The sequence below is a fragment of the Mustelus asterias genome, chromosome 9 (genome assembly GCF_964213995.1).
Source record: "Mustelus asterias chromosome 9, sMusAst1.hap1.1, whole genome shotgun sequence".
Classification (NCBI taxonomy): Eukaryota; Metazoa; Chordata; class Chondrichthyes; order Carcharhiniformes; family Triakidae; genus Mustelus; species Mustelus asterias.
This window is the reverse complement of record NC_135809.1, coordinates 16,688,085-16,708,487: the sequence shown is the minus strand read 5'-3', so window position 1 is coordinate 16,708,487 and position 20,403 is coordinate 16,688,085. Positions and strand designations below refer to the sequence as shown.

General features: G+C 39.9%; 1 protein-coding gene across 1 annotated transcript in view; it reads right to left on the bottom strand.

The window, feature by feature from the left end:
* The window catches only part of myrfl (myelin regulatory factor like), a 60,123-nt gene that overhangs the window by 25,246 nt on the left and 14,474 nt on the right, over positions 1 to 20,403 (bottom strand). Inside the window, exons 7-17 of the mRNA XM_078221079.1 lie at positions 19,502 to 19,697; positions 18,600 to 18,676; positions 15,475 to 15,585; positions 15,101 to 15,191; positions 13,689 to 13,889; positions 13,146 to 13,254; positions 8,325 to 8,434; positions 5,198 to 5,361; positions 3,489 to 3,549; positions 2,126 to 2,211; positions 87 to 161 (exon numbers count right to left, since the gene is read on the bottom strand). Coding sequence (XP_078077205.1) covers positions 87 to 161; positions 2,126 to 2,211; positions 3,489 to 3,549; positions 5,198 to 5,361; positions 8,325 to 8,434; positions 13,146 to 13,254; positions 13,689 to 13,889; positions 15,101 to 15,191; positions 15,475 to 15,585; positions 18,600 to 18,676; positions 19,502 to 19,697 — 1,281 coding nt within the window. The remainder of the gene's footprint in view (positions 1 to 86; positions 162 to 2,125; positions 2,212 to 3,488; positions 3,550 to 5,197; positions 5,362 to 8,324; positions 8,435 to 13,145; positions 13,255 to 13,688; positions 13,890 to 15,100; positions 15,192 to 15,474; positions 15,586 to 18,599; positions 18,677 to 19,501; positions 19,698 to 20,403) is intronic.

Sequence of the window (20,403 nt, the reverse complement as noted above, 5' to 3'; positions counted from 1 at the left end):
CAGTACGGTCAATCACACGAGTAGGTGGTACTGTAGAGAGCAGAAACTTATAGGTAGAAGCAGGGAACATTTTACAAAGAATTTACCTTTCATTGAGATTGTTAACGACACTTCTTTCTTCATTCAATGTTAGTACGTAAAGTGCAGATATCAAAATCACACTGTCAGAAAAAGCATATGTTATTTAAACCAATGAGAAACAATCTCTTTGTTCATAAGCAATTATCTTTCCTCATATATGTAGTCAATTTAGCTTACAAGTAAATAAAGGTTCAACTGACAACTTACTTGTGCTCAAAACTATTCCAATTAGAAGTTCTATTTTCCACTGTTGCTAACTATTGTCAAAGCCGGTATATTGTTCAAATGTAATAACTTATGAAAATATAACAGACCAAACTATAATCAGACAGGATGGCAGTGACCTACACAAGGGATCCAAAATATCAGAGCCTTTGCTGTTAAAATGAGGTCGGGGAAGGCCAAACTTGTACACACCTTTTAATGTTGAAACACAAACTTAATTTTAATGATATAAATAGATTGGATCATACAAATTAAAAATACTACTCATTTAATGAGATTTATACAGCCACTACAATAGCAATATGTACATGCTCTGCCTGTCAAGAAACGCAAAAGGTTTCCATTGACATCAACGCTGCTGTAATTGAATTGACAACTAACATAACTAGAGTGACATTTCATTTCACAGTGTAAAAAATGACCTGATAACCAGTATCAGCAACAAATTTCTCCGATTCATCCAGTGATCCTATTTTACATTGGAAACAAATAAAAATGGCAGCAGAGAGTCCATATGGGCAAATGCTATTTTAATTCAGAATACGGCAGTGAACATGTTAGCATATTTCAAAATCTTAGTTAATCAAAACAGGTCCTGGAGATGCACAAAGCAAACAGGAGAAGACAACCATATCTTTTCAACGTTTAATAGATAAAACAAAAATGAATTCTTCTCCTAGACACGACTGTAGTCATGCCCTCCTGTAGAGGGATTTTTGTTGACAAATTAAGGTTTGCTAATCTTTTAGTAATTTTATAAACTATTATCTTTTGTTTTTGCTATGGGTGTTAAATTGAAAAGATCACCATTGGTGCAAGGTAAGACTGTGGTACACATTTTTTTCACTGGCTATACATTTAACCAGACATCTGTTGTGTGTGCCTGCATGCCATTGTAATGTAAAAGTGCTCAGCAGAGAAAGGGTTAACATGGGACTGTAGAATAGCACCACCCACTGTATGATGTGTAAAGTCACATGGTAATAGACTCTCAGAATAGTCTCGAAGGAATCTACCTGCATGGCAGCAGCACCATGCATGGCAGTAACTGGGATCTGCACGTAAAGACTACTAATATAGTGTTCATGTTGAAACATATAAGTCTCAAGATCTCACAAATCAAATAAACGCTATTAGGTCAATAATCTTTCTCCAAGCTCTTAAAATAATTTAGAAGCAGGAAATAAAATGGCACTTCACAATTATCCTTCAATAGTAAGGATTCTATTGTTCCCTTTAAACTCTAAATACACTGTCCTAAACATACCCGACTCAAATTCATTTATTTTCATAATTCTTAAAACTGTGGAACCTTTAGTTCCCTCAGACTTTACTTTCTTCTATAATCTACAGACTTTAATAAAATGCAAGATCAATACCTAAACACTACTTTATTTTGATCCATCTTATAGTTTCAACTTTAGTGGTATTAAACATACTACCATATTCTGCACTATGGATGGATATTAAACACAACAATGCACACTACAGTAACCCCTGCGAGAGGAAGTTCAATGCATTCCAGGAGGGTGAAACAGAGGATGGGTTCGTCTGTGCAGATATACCCCTTCTTTCTCATAGATGTAATTGATGGATTCAAGAGCATCCAGTTGCTTGTCCTCCCATCCAGGGCACAGCAAATGGGAAGACAGAAGCAGAGTAGCAAGTTACAAATGTATTTTTTGCCCTGGCTAAGACCACAAAGGGATAGAGTTGAACAGCAGACTGAGGTACAGCCATCGGCCTGAACCTGGGAGCTACAAATGCAGAACTTTGATGACAAAATGCTGTATAATGTATACTTAGTTTAGTTGCTTACCAAAAGGCCATGAGTCCCAATAAAGCCATGATGACAATATGGAAAATCTTATGGAAAGAACAGTCACCTCTCTTGGGAAGGTAGGCCTGGATGACAAATAATAAAAATGTAGAAATGCTTTTGCCTTAACCAAGTTTCTAACATCAGAAACCTCCACAGATTTTTTTAAAAAGACCTCATTTCACAAGTAGCTCAAAAGATGCAAAGAATGAAATACTTCCAATAAGAAAATTAATATTGTTAAGCGATGAAACCATTAAACACTATTCCAAATATGGTATAGCATTTTCCTGTGATAAGGAAATAACTAAAAGTTTTGTCAAAGTTGGAATAAAATACTTCCACTGAATTTCACCTTCAATAGAGTAACACAAAAGAATGTATTCCAATGACATAATATTTCTGGAAGTCATGATGATTTTTATCATACAATGCTGAAATGATTTATAATGTTATCAGAACCTAATCCATGTACTGGTGCCTTGTAACTCACTTTAGTCTGAGTGCTTTTAGTGGCATTTTTAAAAATCCTTTTGTACAATTTAAACATGGACCTTTTCAGTCATCACTAAGATTTGAACTTGCTTAGCAGAATTTACACTCTTTTCCTATTGTCCAATTGAGGCAAATAAATCAAGGGTGGAGTTTAACATGGCTTGCTTAAGATGGCTAAAGGCAAGGGGAAGGATGTGTAAAATCAGGACTGGGTCATCTCTGAGGAACTGAGACGACAAGAGACAATGGATCATCTCTGAGGAGCAGAGGTTTTGGATTGTGGTACTTCTCAGCAGGGTAAGCATTGGCACAATGCCACAGGGACCAAGAGTATTAACAAGGCTTGGAAACCAGGGAACCTCTCTGCAAGGGCAGTGCATGACCAAAGGGGATAAACAGCAGGCTGTAACTCCTCCAAACAGTTCTATTGGACAGCCATATGGAGGAATGCTGGTGCAGAGGGAAAAGGACAGCTACAGCAAGAGGGCCAGCCACTGGGCAAACCACAGAAGTTGCTGAGTGCAGTAGTAGCGTGTTCCCTCACCAAGACAGGGCCAATCATGGTGCATAGATTTCAGGACATGCCTGAACTACCTCCAGAAGTCAAAACACCAATGCCAACAATGGCTGTGGCAGTCAAGGGAGTTTGGCATTGACCTGTGCATGATGATGCAGAAAGAACTGTGAACACTGGGACGCTGTGGACACCTAATGCCAGTGGCACCGTAGTTTACCATAGCAATTAACTTCTACACATCCGGCTCCTTCCAGGGATCCATCAGGACATGTGCAGGGTTCCCCAGGCAACAGTTCATCACTGCATTGAGGAATTGACTAAACAATACAACTTGTTTCTACTCTCACATACCTTGCGTTTGGCCATAACAGGTTTTTCTGATGGTATCACGATGGATGTCCGCCCAAATATGCTGTAAAAGTCAACAAATCTTAATTTAAGCAGTCCTTTTACTAGATACACAACAACATTGCTTTATTTTGTTTTCTTTTTATAGGGCAAGACAAAAATCTATAAGGAAGCAACTTTACTCCATTGGCAATAGTTAAAAAGTTTTGCAAAAAACATATTTCAATTTTTTACTCTACATCAGAATCACAAGGCCAGGAAAGTACCTGTATAAATCCCACTGAGTATGACAATTGGAGAAGTCATATATAATGCATCATAAACTAGGTTTTAAGAGATTGCAATGTTTAAAAGTGTCATATTGAACTAAATGCTAATCATGCTTTCTGTTGATATATGTTGAAAAAAGTACTTTTCTATTCCGGGGCAGACTTGAGACTGTTTTAAGAATCGCACTCATCTGCAATTCAGTATATGAACTGAAGATGGAGTCTTGGAATTAGTCACACAGGGATCTAGAAATGAAATCTGTTGGGGTGAGTAACAAATAATAACATTTTTTTAAAAGACAGGATACAAACAGGATGAAAGAGTGAACGGTGCGGGAATTCACAGAAGTGAATTAGCAGTGGTTATGACCTTGAATGGTTCCTTCATTCCCAGGATAAATAATTATTTTTAAATTAATAATTTAACATTTGTAGTTGGCAGGATGTAAAAATACAAGCCAGGGAAAAGGGCCAAAAGAAAACTCCAACTTGTCCCAGAGTAAAAAGAAGCATTCAGCAGGACGTTCACTGCTCTTCTGAGACTACTATAACACTGAGGAGAGAAAGGGAAGGTAAAAAAAAAGAAAAAGCTACTGTTTGTGCTCAAAGAAAGAATGCAGTCGATATTGTGGGCTCACAAGGTGATCAAGTGAATTATTAATGTGTTGCTTCACACAGCTTAAAAAAAGTCAATGATGTAACAAACTCGAATATAAAATACTTTATAGCAAGTTAGTTAGAAATACCAATTAATGATTATTTTAGTGAAGCAACATATTATGGTAACAGTGACCAGGATTCTTCGACCTTGTTCGCGACTGGGACTCTCCAGTCCCGCTGCTGAGAATGGAAATTTGGTCGAGTCCTAGATTCTCTGTTCTCACTGGCATTGGTGGTGGGGGGTGCAGCACTCTAGATTTATGGCTCGTATGCTACAATGGTAATAGAAAAACATTGTCAAATAAAGTGAAACTTTTCTTCTTAATTTTATTTTTCCACTCGAGTAACATGTTTTCTTCACTCCTCTTTTTCCGCATAGACAAAGAATGTTTATACAGCTCCACAGACCTGGGGCTGCCTCTGGTATTTCCCAGGTCATTTTAGTGTGGGAGATTACCCAGCGAGTGATCTTGGACTATTTTTAATCCTCTTCACATCAGTCTTCTACAACTACTTCCAGCACCAAACATTGACAACAAAAGTGAATGGGGACTTCAAGGATATGTTTCCCTCCCAAACTCAGGAACGCACATGGTTATTTTAGTGGCTTTATTTGTACTTCAGCCATCACCTACTAGCTCACCCACAGGACCTGGGAAATTCTTGCATGGTCAAGTGCCACTTTCTTCAGTGAATGTACCCATGTAATGCCACATAAGTGTTGCTTTCTCTTTTACACGGTTCATCAGTACAGGTCATAAACCGAAAAGTAAATACACCCACCTACTCCTATTTTTCTCACTTATCGTGGATTTCATGCTCCCAAACCGCTTCAGTTTGGCGAGATTTTTATTCCAGATTTCTAACTCTTGAATTCTTTTTTCAAAGTTGTCAGTCAACTTGCATAACTCTTTCACTGCTCCAACATTCTCCATGAAAATTTGTTCCTACAGAAGGAAAACATATTTCTTCATCTAACAGAAGTACAGAATTCGGCACATTAGGAAGAATAAAATTACTAGCTACCAATTAGACATCTTGCAAACATGGAGAAGATTTAAGCTGTCTTTACTGCAGCCATTGGACTAAAGATGTTCCCTATTTGTGGATTTTCAGCAGCCAATGGCAATATCAAAGTAAATTTATTGATTTACTAAGATTGGAAACCAGGATAGCCTGCGAGTCCTCAACATTAACTTGCAACTATCTTCAGCCAGAAGTCTTGAACGGATGATCCATCTCAGCCTCCTCCTGAGGTCCCCAGAATCACAGATACCAGTCCTCAGCCAGTTCAATTAATTCCACATGATATCTAGAAATGGTTGATATCACTGGATTATACAAAGCCTATTATGGGACCTGAGAATATGCCAGCACTGTGCTCCAGAACTAAACATGCCCCCAGCCAAGCTGTTCCAGTACAGCTACAACACCAGCATCTGCCCGACAATGTAGAACGCTGCCCAGGTATGTCCTGTACACAAAAAGCAGGACAAATCCAATCCGGCCCAATTACTTTTGATCATTAGCAAAGTGATGAAAGTTGTCATGATCACTGCTAACAAAGGGCATTTACTCAGCAACAACTTGCTCACTGATGATCTGGGTTCAGTCAGGACCACTTAGCTCCTAGTCTCATTACAACCTTGATCCAAACATGAACAAAAGATGAGAGATCAGAGTGACTGCTCTTGACATCAAGTCAACATTGACAGGGTGTGGCATCAAGGAGCCCCAACTAAAAAGGTGTCATTGGGAATCGGGGGAAAGCTCTCCACTGTTTGGAGTTATGAGTAGCACAAAGGAAGATGGTTGTGGTTAGTGGAGGTGAATCATCTCAGTCCTCAGGGTAGTGTTCTAGACCCAACCATTTTTAGCTGCTTCATCAGTGACCTTTCTTCCATCATAAAGTTAGAAGTGGGAATGGTTGCTGATGTTCATGTTCAGCACCATTCATGACTCTTCAGATACTGAAGACATGTGTGCCCATATACAGCAAGACCTGGACAACTTTTAGATCTGGGATAATAAATGGCAAGTTACATTCATGTCATACAAGTGCCAGGAAATGACTATCGCCTCTTGGCATTCAATGAAATCACTATCATTAAGCCCCCACTATCAACATCCTGAGGGTGACCATTGACCAGAAACTGAACTGGACTATTGTTGCTGCATCAGACTCTGGGAATTCTGTGGACAGTAATTCATCTACTGATTCACAGAGCTTGTCCAAGAATCTACAAAGCACAAGTCAGCAGCATGGTGGAATACTCTCCACTTGCCTGGATGAGTGCAGCTCCAACAACACTCAAGAAGTTCAACATCTAGAACAAAGCAGCTTGCTTGATTTGAACCCTTTCACTTCCCCCACCTCTGACGCACAGTGACAGCAGTGTGTACAATGTATACGATGCACTGCAGCAACTCACCAAGGATCTTTCAACAGCATCTTCCGAACCTGCGATTTCTACCACCTAGAAGGATAAGGGCAGCAATATTGGTGGAACACCACCACATGAAAGTTCCCCTCTAAGTCACACACCATATAAACTTTGGAATTCCTTCACAGTCACTGGGTCAAAATCTTGGAACTCCCTCCCTAACATCAATGTGGGTCTACCTCCACCACGTGGACTGCAGAAGTTCAAGAGACAGTTCACCACCACCTTCTCAAGGGCAAATTGGAATGGGAAATAAATGCTGTCCTTGCCAGCGATGCCCACATCCCATGGAAAAGATCTGATCCTCAGTCGTCGGTCTTACTTGGACCATTTAGAAACAAAGAAGATAGGAGCAGGAGGAGGCCATTTGGCCGTTCGAGCCTGCTCCGCCATTCATTACGATCATGGCTGATCATCCAACTCAATAGCCTAATCCTGTTTTCTCCTCATAATCTTTGATCCCATTCACCCCAAATGCTATATCCAGCCGCCTCTTGAATACATTCAATGTTTTGGCATCAACTACTTCCTGTGGTAATGAATTCCACAGACTCACCACTCTTTGGGTGAAGAAATGTCTCCTCATCTCTGTCCCAAATGGTCTACCCCGAATCCTCAGACTATGATCTCTGGTTCTGGACATCCCCACCATCGGGAATATCCTCCCTGCATCTACCCTGTCTAGTCATGTTAGAATTTTATAAGTCTCTATGAGATTCCCCCCTCATTCGTCCAAACTCCAGCGAAAACAATCCTAACCTAGTCAATCTCCCGAACAAGAAAGGAAGGGTAGGGGGCTTTAGTTCAGTTGGGCAGCATGGTTGGCGCAGGCTTGGACGACCGAAGGGCCTGTTCCTGTGCTGTAATTTTCTTTGTTCTTTGATATTTAGAACTTGAAAGGATATTTTCCTAATAGGGAGAGTAGAAATATAGCCTTGATGAAAAGAAAGGAGAATGTTGAACATACCACCAATTACACCTTGGGTATCAACTTCAGAAAACTAACTAGCTTGAGCAAGCCAGTAATTTAATTACACATACTTCACAATGAGAATTTAAACAGAAAAGTTATGAAAATGGTTAAGACGTGAAAGACACTTTATAAATCTACTTTCATTTGTTCATTAGACATATCTAAATGTTGTAGCATGTCATCCAAGCTTTTATTTCATTGTGAATCCCATGAGTTGGATTGGATTCTCACCTATGAAATGCAAATTAGAGTTACAATCATTGTCTTGTATGGTCTTTTTGCAGATCTTTAATAGGTAGGGTATAATCAAATAATTTTAATAACTAACATGCCTTAAGGTAGCTTTTCAAAGAATTAAACATTGCGAGCCTCAACTTTGATTTCACTGCTAACATTCGAAACGTAAAAGAGTCTATAGATTGAAACACAAAGAACTGCCAATATTTCAGGTTATAAATCAATCACAAATATTAGAAATTCTAAATTCTATTACTTTGTCAATCATGAGGAAATTCTCGATTTTATCGCCATTGGTGTAGGTCACATCCCCAACCTCCCTTACAGCTGATGGCAGGATTTCCTTCACTTCCTGTGCTATCATACCTGTTTAAAACAAAGACCATTGGATGTAATGCTTGCAGTGTTTGAATACATCCTGCAATGTGTAAATCTTATCAGCAATGTTTCTAAGCCGTTATAAAACATTTACAGTACAAGATAACATAATTTAAAACAATTGGTTTTTAAACTGATACTGATTCAATAGTCTAAACTTTTACAGTCTAATCTCCAAGGTGGTCATACATAAAGAAAGTCCAGTTTAAATATCATTGGTACAGCAAACCCTAGCAACACAGGGCGGAATTCTCCTGTCCCGCCCGCCACGGGAATTGTAGTGGGCGGGACACAGACCATGCTAAGATCCATTGACCTTGGGATTTTCAGGTCTTGGGGTGAGCGCGGCCGGTAAGTCCCACCCATAGGGCCCTATTTTACCATTTGGAGTCTAAGGGCCGGATCCAGGCGTAATAGAGATCCGAGCCCGGAATTCTCTTTGCAGCGCGCCCATACGCTTTTTGCCGGCTCCGGACGGAGGAACTAAAAACCTGACAGTCAAAAATTTGGGTAAATATTTCAAAATATGGATGGGGAGGATATGTATTTTTGAAATATTTTCCCAAATTTTTGACTGTCAGGTTTTTAGTTCCTGCGATTATAACTTTGACATTATCTTCCAAAGGGAATTCCTCTAATTCTGTGCAATGTTCAGATGAAAACAAGAAAGAAAGAAAGGATCCAAGGCTGTTCCAGAGGCAGATTAGCTGCATCCAACGTTGCCCATGCAAATCACATTCATAAGTAGGGGTACATCTGCCATGGAATGTGAGAGAAGAGTTGCCAATACAAACTTCTTTTCGCTATGGTTGATTTCCCAGATTTAGTAATCTCCTTGAATCTTATTTCCAACCAAGTTCTACCACGGGGCCAATTCTTCCAAGTTCACCACATGACTCTGAACATTTGAGCACCTGGCTCATGGCTACAGGGACATCAACAATCCAGTTACAGATCACAAATGGTCACTAATTGCTCCCTAGGACATTGTAGTTTAATTACCTTTCCCATAGATAATTAGGCAGCACAAAGAAGATGCTACATTATTTTCAGTTTGCAAGATTCTCCCAAGTCCATCCTCTCCCCCCCAACCAGAGATCCATCTGAGCCCGCCCCCCTCCTCTGGCGGAGGCCAGCGGAAGGTGCTGCAGGCTCTCGAAGGACTGCAGGTCAGAAGGATGGTGGAGGGGGACCAGCGATCGAGGTAGGTTGGGGGTGTGCTCTGCCGAGGGGGGCCTGCCTCCCAGGGGGGTCTGATCCTGGGGGGGGGGTTGGGGGAGGGGGGGGGGGGGGTCTGCCGGGGGGGCCTGCGAAGGATGGTCGAGGAGGATGGGCTTCAGAGGTTCCCCTGCAGAATAGAAATCCGCTTCGGATTTTTATTCTGCAGGTCGCTTACAACGCGGATTCAGAACGGACCAGAAGACGGTAAAGTGGGATTTGGCGGTAGAATTGGGCACGCGGTTCATTAAGTCGATTTAAATGCATACTAATGCATTTAAATCGTCAGGCCGCCCGATTCGGGCGCGGACCGGACCCGTGCCTGAATCGGGTGTCGGTAAAGCCGCGATCTGCTCGGATTCGGGTGCAGAGCACGTTAAAGGCCTGACACCCGACTTTACCGCGATTTCAATTTTTGGTAAAATAGGGCCCATAGTGTCACTTTGCTACATGATCAAATTTTATACTGACGGTATCACTCTTCTTTGCATATCAAAATAAACACTCCAATTTCACTTAAACAAATTAAATACCAATATCAAAAATCCAACCAAGTCAAAAAAACACAAGCACGACCCTATCAGCATATTCTTCTTTATTTACTAAACTAGTTTCTCCTTAAGTGCATTTATGAATTCCACCTCAAGCACTCCACGTAGTGAAGAGTTCCGCATTCTCACCACTGGGTAAAGTCTCATCTGAATTTCTTATTGGATTTAATATTTATGACCTCTAATCTTGGACTTCCAGAAAAGTGAGGATGCTTTTATTTAGCAAAAGCAAAAATAAAAAAATGCATTCTGCATCATAGCAATGAAAATATTTGGGAGAAAACTATTTGCAAGGCCAACAAAAGGTTAAATTAAATGGGAAAAGTCTCTCACTGCAGATAAATGGTTATAATTTGGCACTGACTAAAGTCTATAAATTGAAGCAACTTTACCTTTCCTATCGTGAACGTTCAAAGACTATTTCCTCGGGTGGATGGAGCTATTACAAGGGGGCATAACTATAGGGTTCGTGGTGGGAGATACAGGAAGGATATCAAAGGTAGGTTCTTTACATAGAGAGTGGTTGGGGTGTGGAATGGACTGCCTGCAGTGATAGTGGAGTCAGACACTTTAGGAACATTTAAGCGGTTATTGGATAGGCACATGGAGCACACCAGGATGATAGGGAGTGGGATAGCTTGATCTTGGTTTCAGATAAAGCTCGGCACATCGTGGGCCAAAGGGCCTGTTCTGTGCTGTACTGGTCTATGTTCTATGTTCTATGTTCTATCCCATTAATAGTCCCTGGCCATGTATCCCATTAATTTTATTTTAAATTTTTTTTATTTGTATTAGTGTCATAGGCTTACATTAGCACTGCAATGAAGTTACTGTGAAAATCCCCCAGTCGCCACACTTGGGCACATGTTAGGGTACATTGAGGGAGAATTTAGCATGGCCAATGCACCTAACCAGCACGTCTTTTGGACTGTGGGAGGTCACGAGGAGAACATGCAGACTCTGTACAGACAGTGACCCAAGTTGGGAATCGAACCCGGGTCCCTTGCGCTGTGAGGCAGCAGTGCCAAACACTGTGCCACCATAATCTGTTATAAATAGTCCCAGACCATGTATCCCATTAATCCGTCATTAATAGCCCTTGGCCATGTAACCCATTAATCCATTATTAATGGCCCTTAGCCATGTATCCCATTAATCTGGCATTAATAGTTCCTGGCCTCCGCCTTCGCTATGCTTTTCCATGATGGATTAAGAGGATCAAATGGAAAGATGTCGGCACGGCACGGTAGCACAGTTGTTAGCACTGCTGCTTCACAGCTCCAGGGTCCCGGGTTCGATTCCCAGCTCGGGTCACTGTCTGTGTGGAGTTTGCACATTCTCCTCGTGTCTGCGTGGGTTTCCTCCGGGTGCTCCGGTTTCCTCCCACAGTCCAAAGATGTGCGGGTTAGGTTGATTGGCCAGGTTAAAAATTGCCCCTTAGAGTCCTGATGCGTAGGTTACAGGGACTAGCGGGTAAATATGTGGGGGTAGGGCCTGGGTGGGATTGTGGTCGGTGCAGACTCGATGGGCCGAATGGCCTCCTTCTGCACTGTAGGGTTTCTATTCTATTCTATATATGTCATATTAGCAGAAGAGTGATCAATTTTACTATTCCACCAAACAATAGATAAGCACAAATAAATGTTTGAAAATCCCAGAGTTACCAACCAAGAATACATCATTACAAATGATGAATGGTACCCAGTTACACTTTGTAAAATATTTGGGGGGGTGGGGGGGGCATGGCCTAGTGGTATTATCGCTAGACTATTAATCCAGAAACTCAGCTAATATTCTGAGGACCCGGGTTTGAATTCCGCCGCAGCAGATAGTGGAATTTGAATTCAATAAAAAAATATTTCGAATTAAGAATCTACCGATGACCATGAAACCATTGTTGAAAAAACCCATCTGGTTCACTAATGTCCTTTAGGGAAGGAAATCTGCCATCCTTACCTGGTCAGGCCTACTCTAGAGCCACATCAATGTGTTTGACTCAACTGCCCTTGGACAACTAGGGATAGGCAATAAATGTTGGCCAGCCAGCAACACCCAAGTCCCAAGAATAAAAGAAAATGTACTGAGACTTCAGCAAAGATGAAGCATATCCATTTCAGCTATTTCTGAAAGTGAATGCACTTATAAAATGAGTGGTATCAAACATCAAATAAGAATGAACTGAATTGGATCATTACTCAAAATGATGAAGCAAAATTTAAAATTCTAAATTCTAGTTGCAGAGAAACCAACAGATCTTCTCGCATGAAAATATCTCACACATTGGAACGGGATTCGGTCTTCAATGCCTTTAGTCTGTTTCACCATTTAACAGGTTTATGACCATCAGGTCAGCACAATGTATGTTTTCCTGTTGTGACATGCCAATTGTGCAATTACTAGACAAATAGAGGCAGATTATACAACCGGGGCGGCACAGTGGCAAGCACTACTGCCACACAGCGCCAGGGACCCAGGTTCAATTCCAGCCTGGAGTCACTGCGTTGAGTTTGCACATTCTCTCCGTGGGTTTCCTCCGCATGCTCCGGTTTTCTCCCACAGTCCAAAGATGTGCGGGTTAGGTGGATTGGCCATGCTAAATTGCCCCTTAGTGTCAGGGGGATTAGCAGGGTAAATATGTGGGATTACGGGAATAGGGCCTGGGCGGGATTATGGTCGGTGCAGACTCAATGGGCCGAATGGCCTCTTTCTGCACTGTAGGATTTCTATGATTCTACATTTTGGGATCTGCCCTACTCCTTATTTAGATGTTCATCGCACTGGAACGCGTGTTCATGTATACTGCAAAATGTACAGAGCGTTCAGCTTTTAAATGCTATCATCAAACCAAATTGACATTTTCATGAAAGCTTAAAAAGGAGATACTCTACTGAACATTTTCAGAATGATTAATAAAACTAGAGTTGCATTACCAGTTTCATGAGGACGATCTACTCCCATTTCTGATGCAAAGTCAGGCTTGTAATCATACTCAACTAGCCTCATTTGTGTTATCCGCTTTAGTTGCTCAGTAGTATCAACCTACACAACAAAAAATTTTGATACATTATAGCCTTATGCACATTGTAGAAATTTAGCTGTGATGTTTGTCCATAACAGCATTGGAAGAAGGAAAGAAAGATCTGCATTGTTGAATTTTGAACACCATGAGATCTGCATTTTCTCCTTCTTCGAGGGCGTCTGTGCTTTTAAGCTACTTCAGCCACAGCCATTTCCTCCCTCACTCCCATGGTAAAGTCACTTAAGCACAGTTGTGTATGCCACCAGAAACCTGCCAAAAAACATATAAATGGCTTGCCTCAAAGATTTCACAGAGGTAGGCTGGGGATTGAGGGGCGGAGTGGGGGGTGGTGAAAGAAAGTACCACTTTTCATAATAAAACAGAATTGATCATTGCACTGGCAAGGAAAATCTTGGTATCCTTTGACCACGGTACATGCGTTATAATTACTCACCTCATGGATATTCTGTTTAGCTCGTTTGTCAGATGGATGCATGACTGCCCCCATCACCTTTACATTGCCACACACAACCAATGCCTCGTCTGGAGTGTCTGTGTTGATTCCCACTTGGCCGTGACAGACAACTGTGTTGGCAGTCTGTCCTCTTTGCCACGTTACTTCACGGTCATTTTCAAACTGACTAGGATTTGAAGCCTGGAAGGTGTCAAGGTGAAAACAGTTACCCTCAAATTCCTGACTAGTCATTTTAGATATTATGTAGCTGCAACATCCTAGAAAATCAAAGTAACAATTTTGTACAAAATTTTGATAACAGATAATTAATTATTCTTCACCTGAACCGTGTTTGTCCTTGCAGATGTTGATACTTTTAAAATAAACTTTACAGTCCTCGGACGAAGTCTTACCAAAAAAATGACAAGGGTCTAGTCTCCGGCGAGAAAACTGATGTGTTTCTCTCCGGCAAGATCAGAATTCGGAAACTCGCTAGCACGAATCGCACTCTCCGGATTTTAAGCACGTGCTGCCATATCTGCAGACGGAGTGTGCAGGCTCTAAATCCCTTCCTGTGTAACAGCCATCACAATAACTGGCTGATCTCAGGAAACCTTTGCTTACTGGCATATTATTTCTATGCAATCTATTGATAATGTTATCTTATAATATGAATACCAAACTCATAGTAACAGTAACATGTGAAGACAAGAGTTTATAACATGAGGAAGTAACTTCACTCCATTGTGTTAAGTAAAATAAATGCAGGCTAATACCACACAGTGTGTTGGACTCAACCATCAGCTGCTGCAGGCTTGATATAACAGCAACAGAACTATTGTTACTTAAAAGAACACACGTTCTTGTGTTCAAAGGCAAAAATGTGATAAAAGGATTGAAATGATGTTGAAAGACCTTGACAACTGTTATAGCTCCATTATGGGGGCAATTCTCCACCCATGCTCACTCTGAGCGTAAACGGTGACGTGGGCAAAATAAATCTCATGAGAATCAGTAAACAAGATTCTCGTCAGTTTTCCCCTCCCCGGTAACGTCACGAAGCTCACGCCCCTTATTTAAATACATTTTAATAAATTTGAATACAATTATTGGCTTCCCTGCCATATATTCCCCCCCACATAAATAATCCCTCCTCGCCAATGTGACGTCACATCGGTGAGATTTACAACAGGTATTTAAAAATGTGAGGCAGTCAAGGGGAACAAGCTAGGGGGCAAGTATAACCTGCCAGTATAACAAGCTCGGGGTAAGTATAACCTGGGGTGGGGGACCATGCCTGGACTCATGTGCAGGATATCCATGCGAATCACTTTTAAGTTTTAACTATAATAATAAATTTAAATATATTTAAAACTGCTTTCTTGAATGCAACTGAATTTCAATATACTTACCCGCACAATTATTCTTTCAGATGTGTGAGCTGCTAATAAATAATTCTGGTTTTGGCTGGCAACATACAGACCAACGACAAGCTTAAAGTATCTAAAGAAAGGAGAGATTCCTATTAAAACAACCATCACTCATTGTTCAATACTGACCATAACAAGTGAACCCTTTTTTAAAAATCATTCGTATTCGACACAACAAAATTTGTGATTAAAAACAAAACACACTGGAGATGTATCAGAATCTGAAAAAGTAGTTAATATTTTGCTTGGATCCTTTTTTTAAAGTTGCAATTACTGGAGGATGTTAAATAACATATCCATGCAGTAAACGTTTTACAACTATCTATATATTTTTGTTATATATGGATCACTTGTACCTTTGATCAGGATTAGGTTTGCCTTTCTTCCTCATGTTATTTGCTGTTGTTTCACCAAAGTGCAATCTTCCTAAAGTGATTTTTGTGGTTTGGTGTCCCGGCAAATCAATCCTTTAAAAGAAACATTGAATTCAATCTAAACCATGAAGCATTCTATGTAAAAGGTGAGGTGATTGATTGGCATTTTACCGAATGTGCTACTTTCATAATAACTTGCAGACCAGCATCATCAAAGCTACTCAGATAAAAACCACGCATGTAGAGAGCTCTTCTCTCAGCTGTTATGTTTTGAATGTTTTAATAGTGTGGGTTGAAATCTTCACACGTTTGAATTAATTGCAGATTGGTTTGAAATGTTCCCTGCCTTTCGCATTGCACTGGAGCCGCGATCTCTGCAAAATCAGTGCGTAACCTAACTATAAAATTATATTGCTACTCCAGCATTGTGAAGTGGAAGCTTCTTTGTACCAATGCCGTAATTGTAGCTTCAATGTTTTCTTAAATTTATCGGTTGCAAACACAGAACTATTGTGTTCTTCTCAAATTAAATTATTTCCCATATCTTCAACGTTCCTGATATTTAAAAGTACGTTAACACCAACAAATTCATTAGCTTTTGCTTGCAATGCCAAGAGTATCAACGATGATGGTGTGACACTGGTTTCAATGCACCTATTTCTGCTTTGCACCACTATCTGTCTATCTGATTCTCTCTGGTTTTCTGCCATTCCATTTATTTTGAACATTATTTTCAGGTGATATTTTTATTTAAAATGTTTCACAATTTAGAGGGTGGGAATGAACTGGGAGACTTGTAAAAAAAGCACTGTAAAAAGGGTCTATTGAAGCAGCTAAAATTCTCAATCGAGGAAATGGTTACAGAACGGAAATTGTAAGTACAACCCTTGACATGGAAGCAACAGAGAAACAGATTTCATTCCAGACCCTATAGAGAACAGCACCAACATGGGTGGGAACAAACTGAGTACACAAAGAGAAAATATGGAAAGTTACAAAAATTCAAAAGGAGTAGAAAATGCTATAAAATATGCAAAAGGTGTGTCATTATATGGAGGGCGAAACTATATATATCATATTTTGGTAAAAGCTTTTGGATAAGCAATTTTGGATGAAGGGATTCTACCTAAAGTGTTAACTTATTTCTCCTTTCAGTTGTTGATGTACAATGTACTTTCATCATTTTCCGTTTTCAGGATTTCCAATTTTTCCTTCTCCAAAAAGTAGCTAAATTAAACAGGTCAGTCTGACACAGCCAATTTTAAAGCCATTATACAGGATGAGCATTATGAACAGTGTATGTTGGAAATATTCCTTATAGTTCCAATGATAGGAAAAGACTTTTTCTGAGCCGCAGAAATAGTATAAGAAAATGTGAACCTCTGTCCTACTTTAAAAATCAGAACCACACCTTGATGTCTTAATGGGAAATTCAGGATATAAAACACAACCAACTACTGTCACTATTGTATGATTTGCAACCTGAATTCAGGTTGTACCAACATAACTTCAATAAAAGAAAACATGATATAACACTGCTGCACACCTAAACTGTGTCCTAAACAAAGTCTGACAGTGGGGAAGAACTTTGCTGGTCTACTTAACCAGCATAAATATCAATCCCTCAGGGAAGCAAAATGAAATGTGTCCAGATTCTGTGTGCACAGCCCTCAGTAAAAGTAAGGCAGGATTGTATGATGTGCCTCATTTACATTATGTCCATTAAACGAACATAGCAGCTCCAAAGTACAGCTTTGTTGCCCGAAGTGGGAGGAACAATGGCCCAGATTTTCTCTTGATGGCATCAACTAGGCTACAGTTTCATAGATGCCTGTCCTCTTCCAACATCTCATAGAATTGTTATAGTGCTCAGAAATGTAGCAAGGAATTGTACAGAAGCTGAATCCTGATTAATTCCATTAGGGATCAGAAGTGGGAACAATGGACAACAATCCCATCTCACTCAGGGGTTTTAGAAGTCAATTGTTGCCTGGCTGCTGCTGCCTGGCATCAGCAACGCCAAGAATGAAAACGTACATTGCAGTTATTCACTGGGTGAATACATTGGCCTGGATTTTGCAGTCACGGTGAATGAATGACACTCGTCATTTCACTTATGGGTGGCAGGGTAGCACAGTGGTTAGCACTGCTGCATCACAGCACCAGGGACCCGAGTTTGATTCCCTGCTTGGTCACTGTCTGCGTGGAGTCTGCACGTTCGCCTTGTGTCTGCGTGGGTTTCCTCCAGGTACTCTGGTTTCCTCCTACAGTCCAAACGTAGTTCTGGTTAGGTGCACTGGCCATGCTAAATTCTCCGTCAGTGTACCCGAACAGGCGCCAGAGTGTGGCGACTAGGGGATTTTCACAGTAACTTCATTGCAGTGTTAAGTAAGCGTAATGTAAACATTAATTTTAAAAATTGTCCATAGAATTTAGAATTCATACGAGGAGCTTCAGTAATTAAAAATCCAAATCAGCACAACACCCTCTCTAAGGGATCATGGACCTGTGTGAACAGCACAAGTAAAGATGTGTCTAATCAACTAATCATCTTACTGAGAGATGCAGAGTTCGATCAAGAAGTGTAATTTAGAATATTTGAAGCAAAATGTGCACTAAAAATAACAGAGGCGAAGAAAGAAAATGTTAAATGTTTCTATTTAAAATGTCCAAAAATCAGTAAAATCTGAAAGAATGGGACTCCACTTATGCAAAGTTATTTTGTAATTAACTTTATACATTGTTAAAAATTCACTAGCAGCTGAATGAACAAGCCCTCAGCCTTTCTGGTGAGTTTAGCATGTATCGAGCAGGTAAATACTGCAACTTCACGCCCTCGTCATGTTTTTCCACAAGACCCTGATGAAGCAAAGGTTTTGGAGGAACAGGGTAACAAAGACAACATCTTCCTGAATTCTGCATTTAACTTCAAGTGCGTTTTGCTGGATGTTGCTGTCTGATTTACTCTTTCAAATAGTCAGTGCTGATGGCCATTGTTTTTATTGTAAAATCCAGGCCACAGCGCAAGTTGGAAAGGTAAATTACCTCAGAAAATATCTTCCATCTCTTTTGTTTTAAAAAAAAAACCCTCCTATCAATCATTTTACCTGACTGGCTTGAAAGGTTTCTTGCTCCGGTCTGATTGAGATTGTTCAATGGTGATCACCTGATTTGTGGCCTCAACCTGTGTGCAGTAAAAATTGAATACTGTAATACTTTAATCACAGTTAGGGCCTCCACAGGCTATGCTGTGTGACACAAAATTAACATAGTATGAAAACATCATAGATACTTCAATTATAATATTAAAATTCAATCATTCTCTGAAGAGGAATGGTGAATGAGCAATGAGAGCGAGTGGCACTGTTCTTGCAGACAGCCAGCAGACTCATCACAGGCCAATGGCCTCCTTTTGTGCTTAATCATTTTAACGGCTATATTATCAAACAATCATTGATTAGAAGCAATCATGTAAAACAAAAAGTGCAGATTTCATTTTGTCGCTATCGCTTGCATTCAACATTTGTTTGCTGGTGATGTATCAAAGTCAGAATTTCAGTTTAACAATTAGAATAATTAAAAATGGTGCTCAAGGAATTTAGGTCAACAGGCCTTTAGTGACCTGGCCTTGTGATCTACGAGAAGTGTTTACTTTGAAAGGGAGGTTTGAACGATAGTGAGTACATCAAACTCCCAGGATTGCATTTCTTTAATTTTTCAGTTCTAAATCTGCTAGTGTGTGAATTTTTCACACCAGTGCATTACTTTCATAGGTAGTCTCTGTTAAAACTAAATTCATGTTTAATACCAAAATTTTAAAATAATTTGACATAGAAGGTTTGCTATAAAGGATTAGGATGCAAAATTAAACAAAGTCTAATTTCTATTATTGCTCCCTCTGTACACTCATGCTATAATTGTGAATAAGCTTTACGTTTTAGAGGCTTGCATACTAATTATTTAAATGTTAAAATGGAACTGCAGAAGCAAACCTAATTTTGAAACTTGCCTTTACTCCTAAAATTTTCAAGAAGAATGTTTCAACTGGTTTAAGGCCTAGAGGCGTTTTAACATATTTTGGACATCCAATCAAACCGATATGAATTGTGAGCTGAAAATGGTTCTTCTTTTGGCAAACAAATGAATCATCTGCTGTTGAAAAATTGAATCCTTTGTCCGCATCTACTTGATAGCCTGGAGTAGGTCTAATTAAAATAGAAACACAAAAAATATATAATTGTATATGCATACATTAATAATCATGACTTACAGTGTAATGATCAAAAATTAAATTGAACACATGGAATATTTTTAAAGCACTTTGTAGCAGGGATTAAGATTCCAGCAATTCCTAGAGCTGTGATCCATTTTTTCAAATCTATCACATAACAAGTGATAAGGATAAAATTGGATTTTGCTTGGTCCTTAGTCAAATTATTAAAGTGCAGTTAACATCATATTAAAGACATAGGTCAATGTATGAGTGTCCTAATATACCATTAATCTTAAAAGTTCTCGGTTAAAGTAATAAAAAATTGTGTAATCAGTAAGCTGTTGCAGACTTAGTGTGACTCACTTATTCTTGTTAGAAGCTTCATATTATTCACACACACAGCCCTGTCTTTTGCAGACAGAAGGAGTAACGCCATGCATTACACCTTTTTCCACTAAACAAAAGCTTGGGGCTTTTTCCTGCTTTATTCCTCATGGCAATGCCTTGACCAGGGTTGACCCACCTGGTTTGAATTTAAACAAAAGGTTTGGCAGTTAACTGTTCCCTGGTGCATTCTCCATAAAAATGTCTTTATCAGTCAGAGTCCACTTGCCAACCAATCAGCATGTTCTTCTCATGCAGTATAAATTGTTGTTCCCTTTACAATTGTATTCTTGTGAACCTGTCCTGATGAGTGC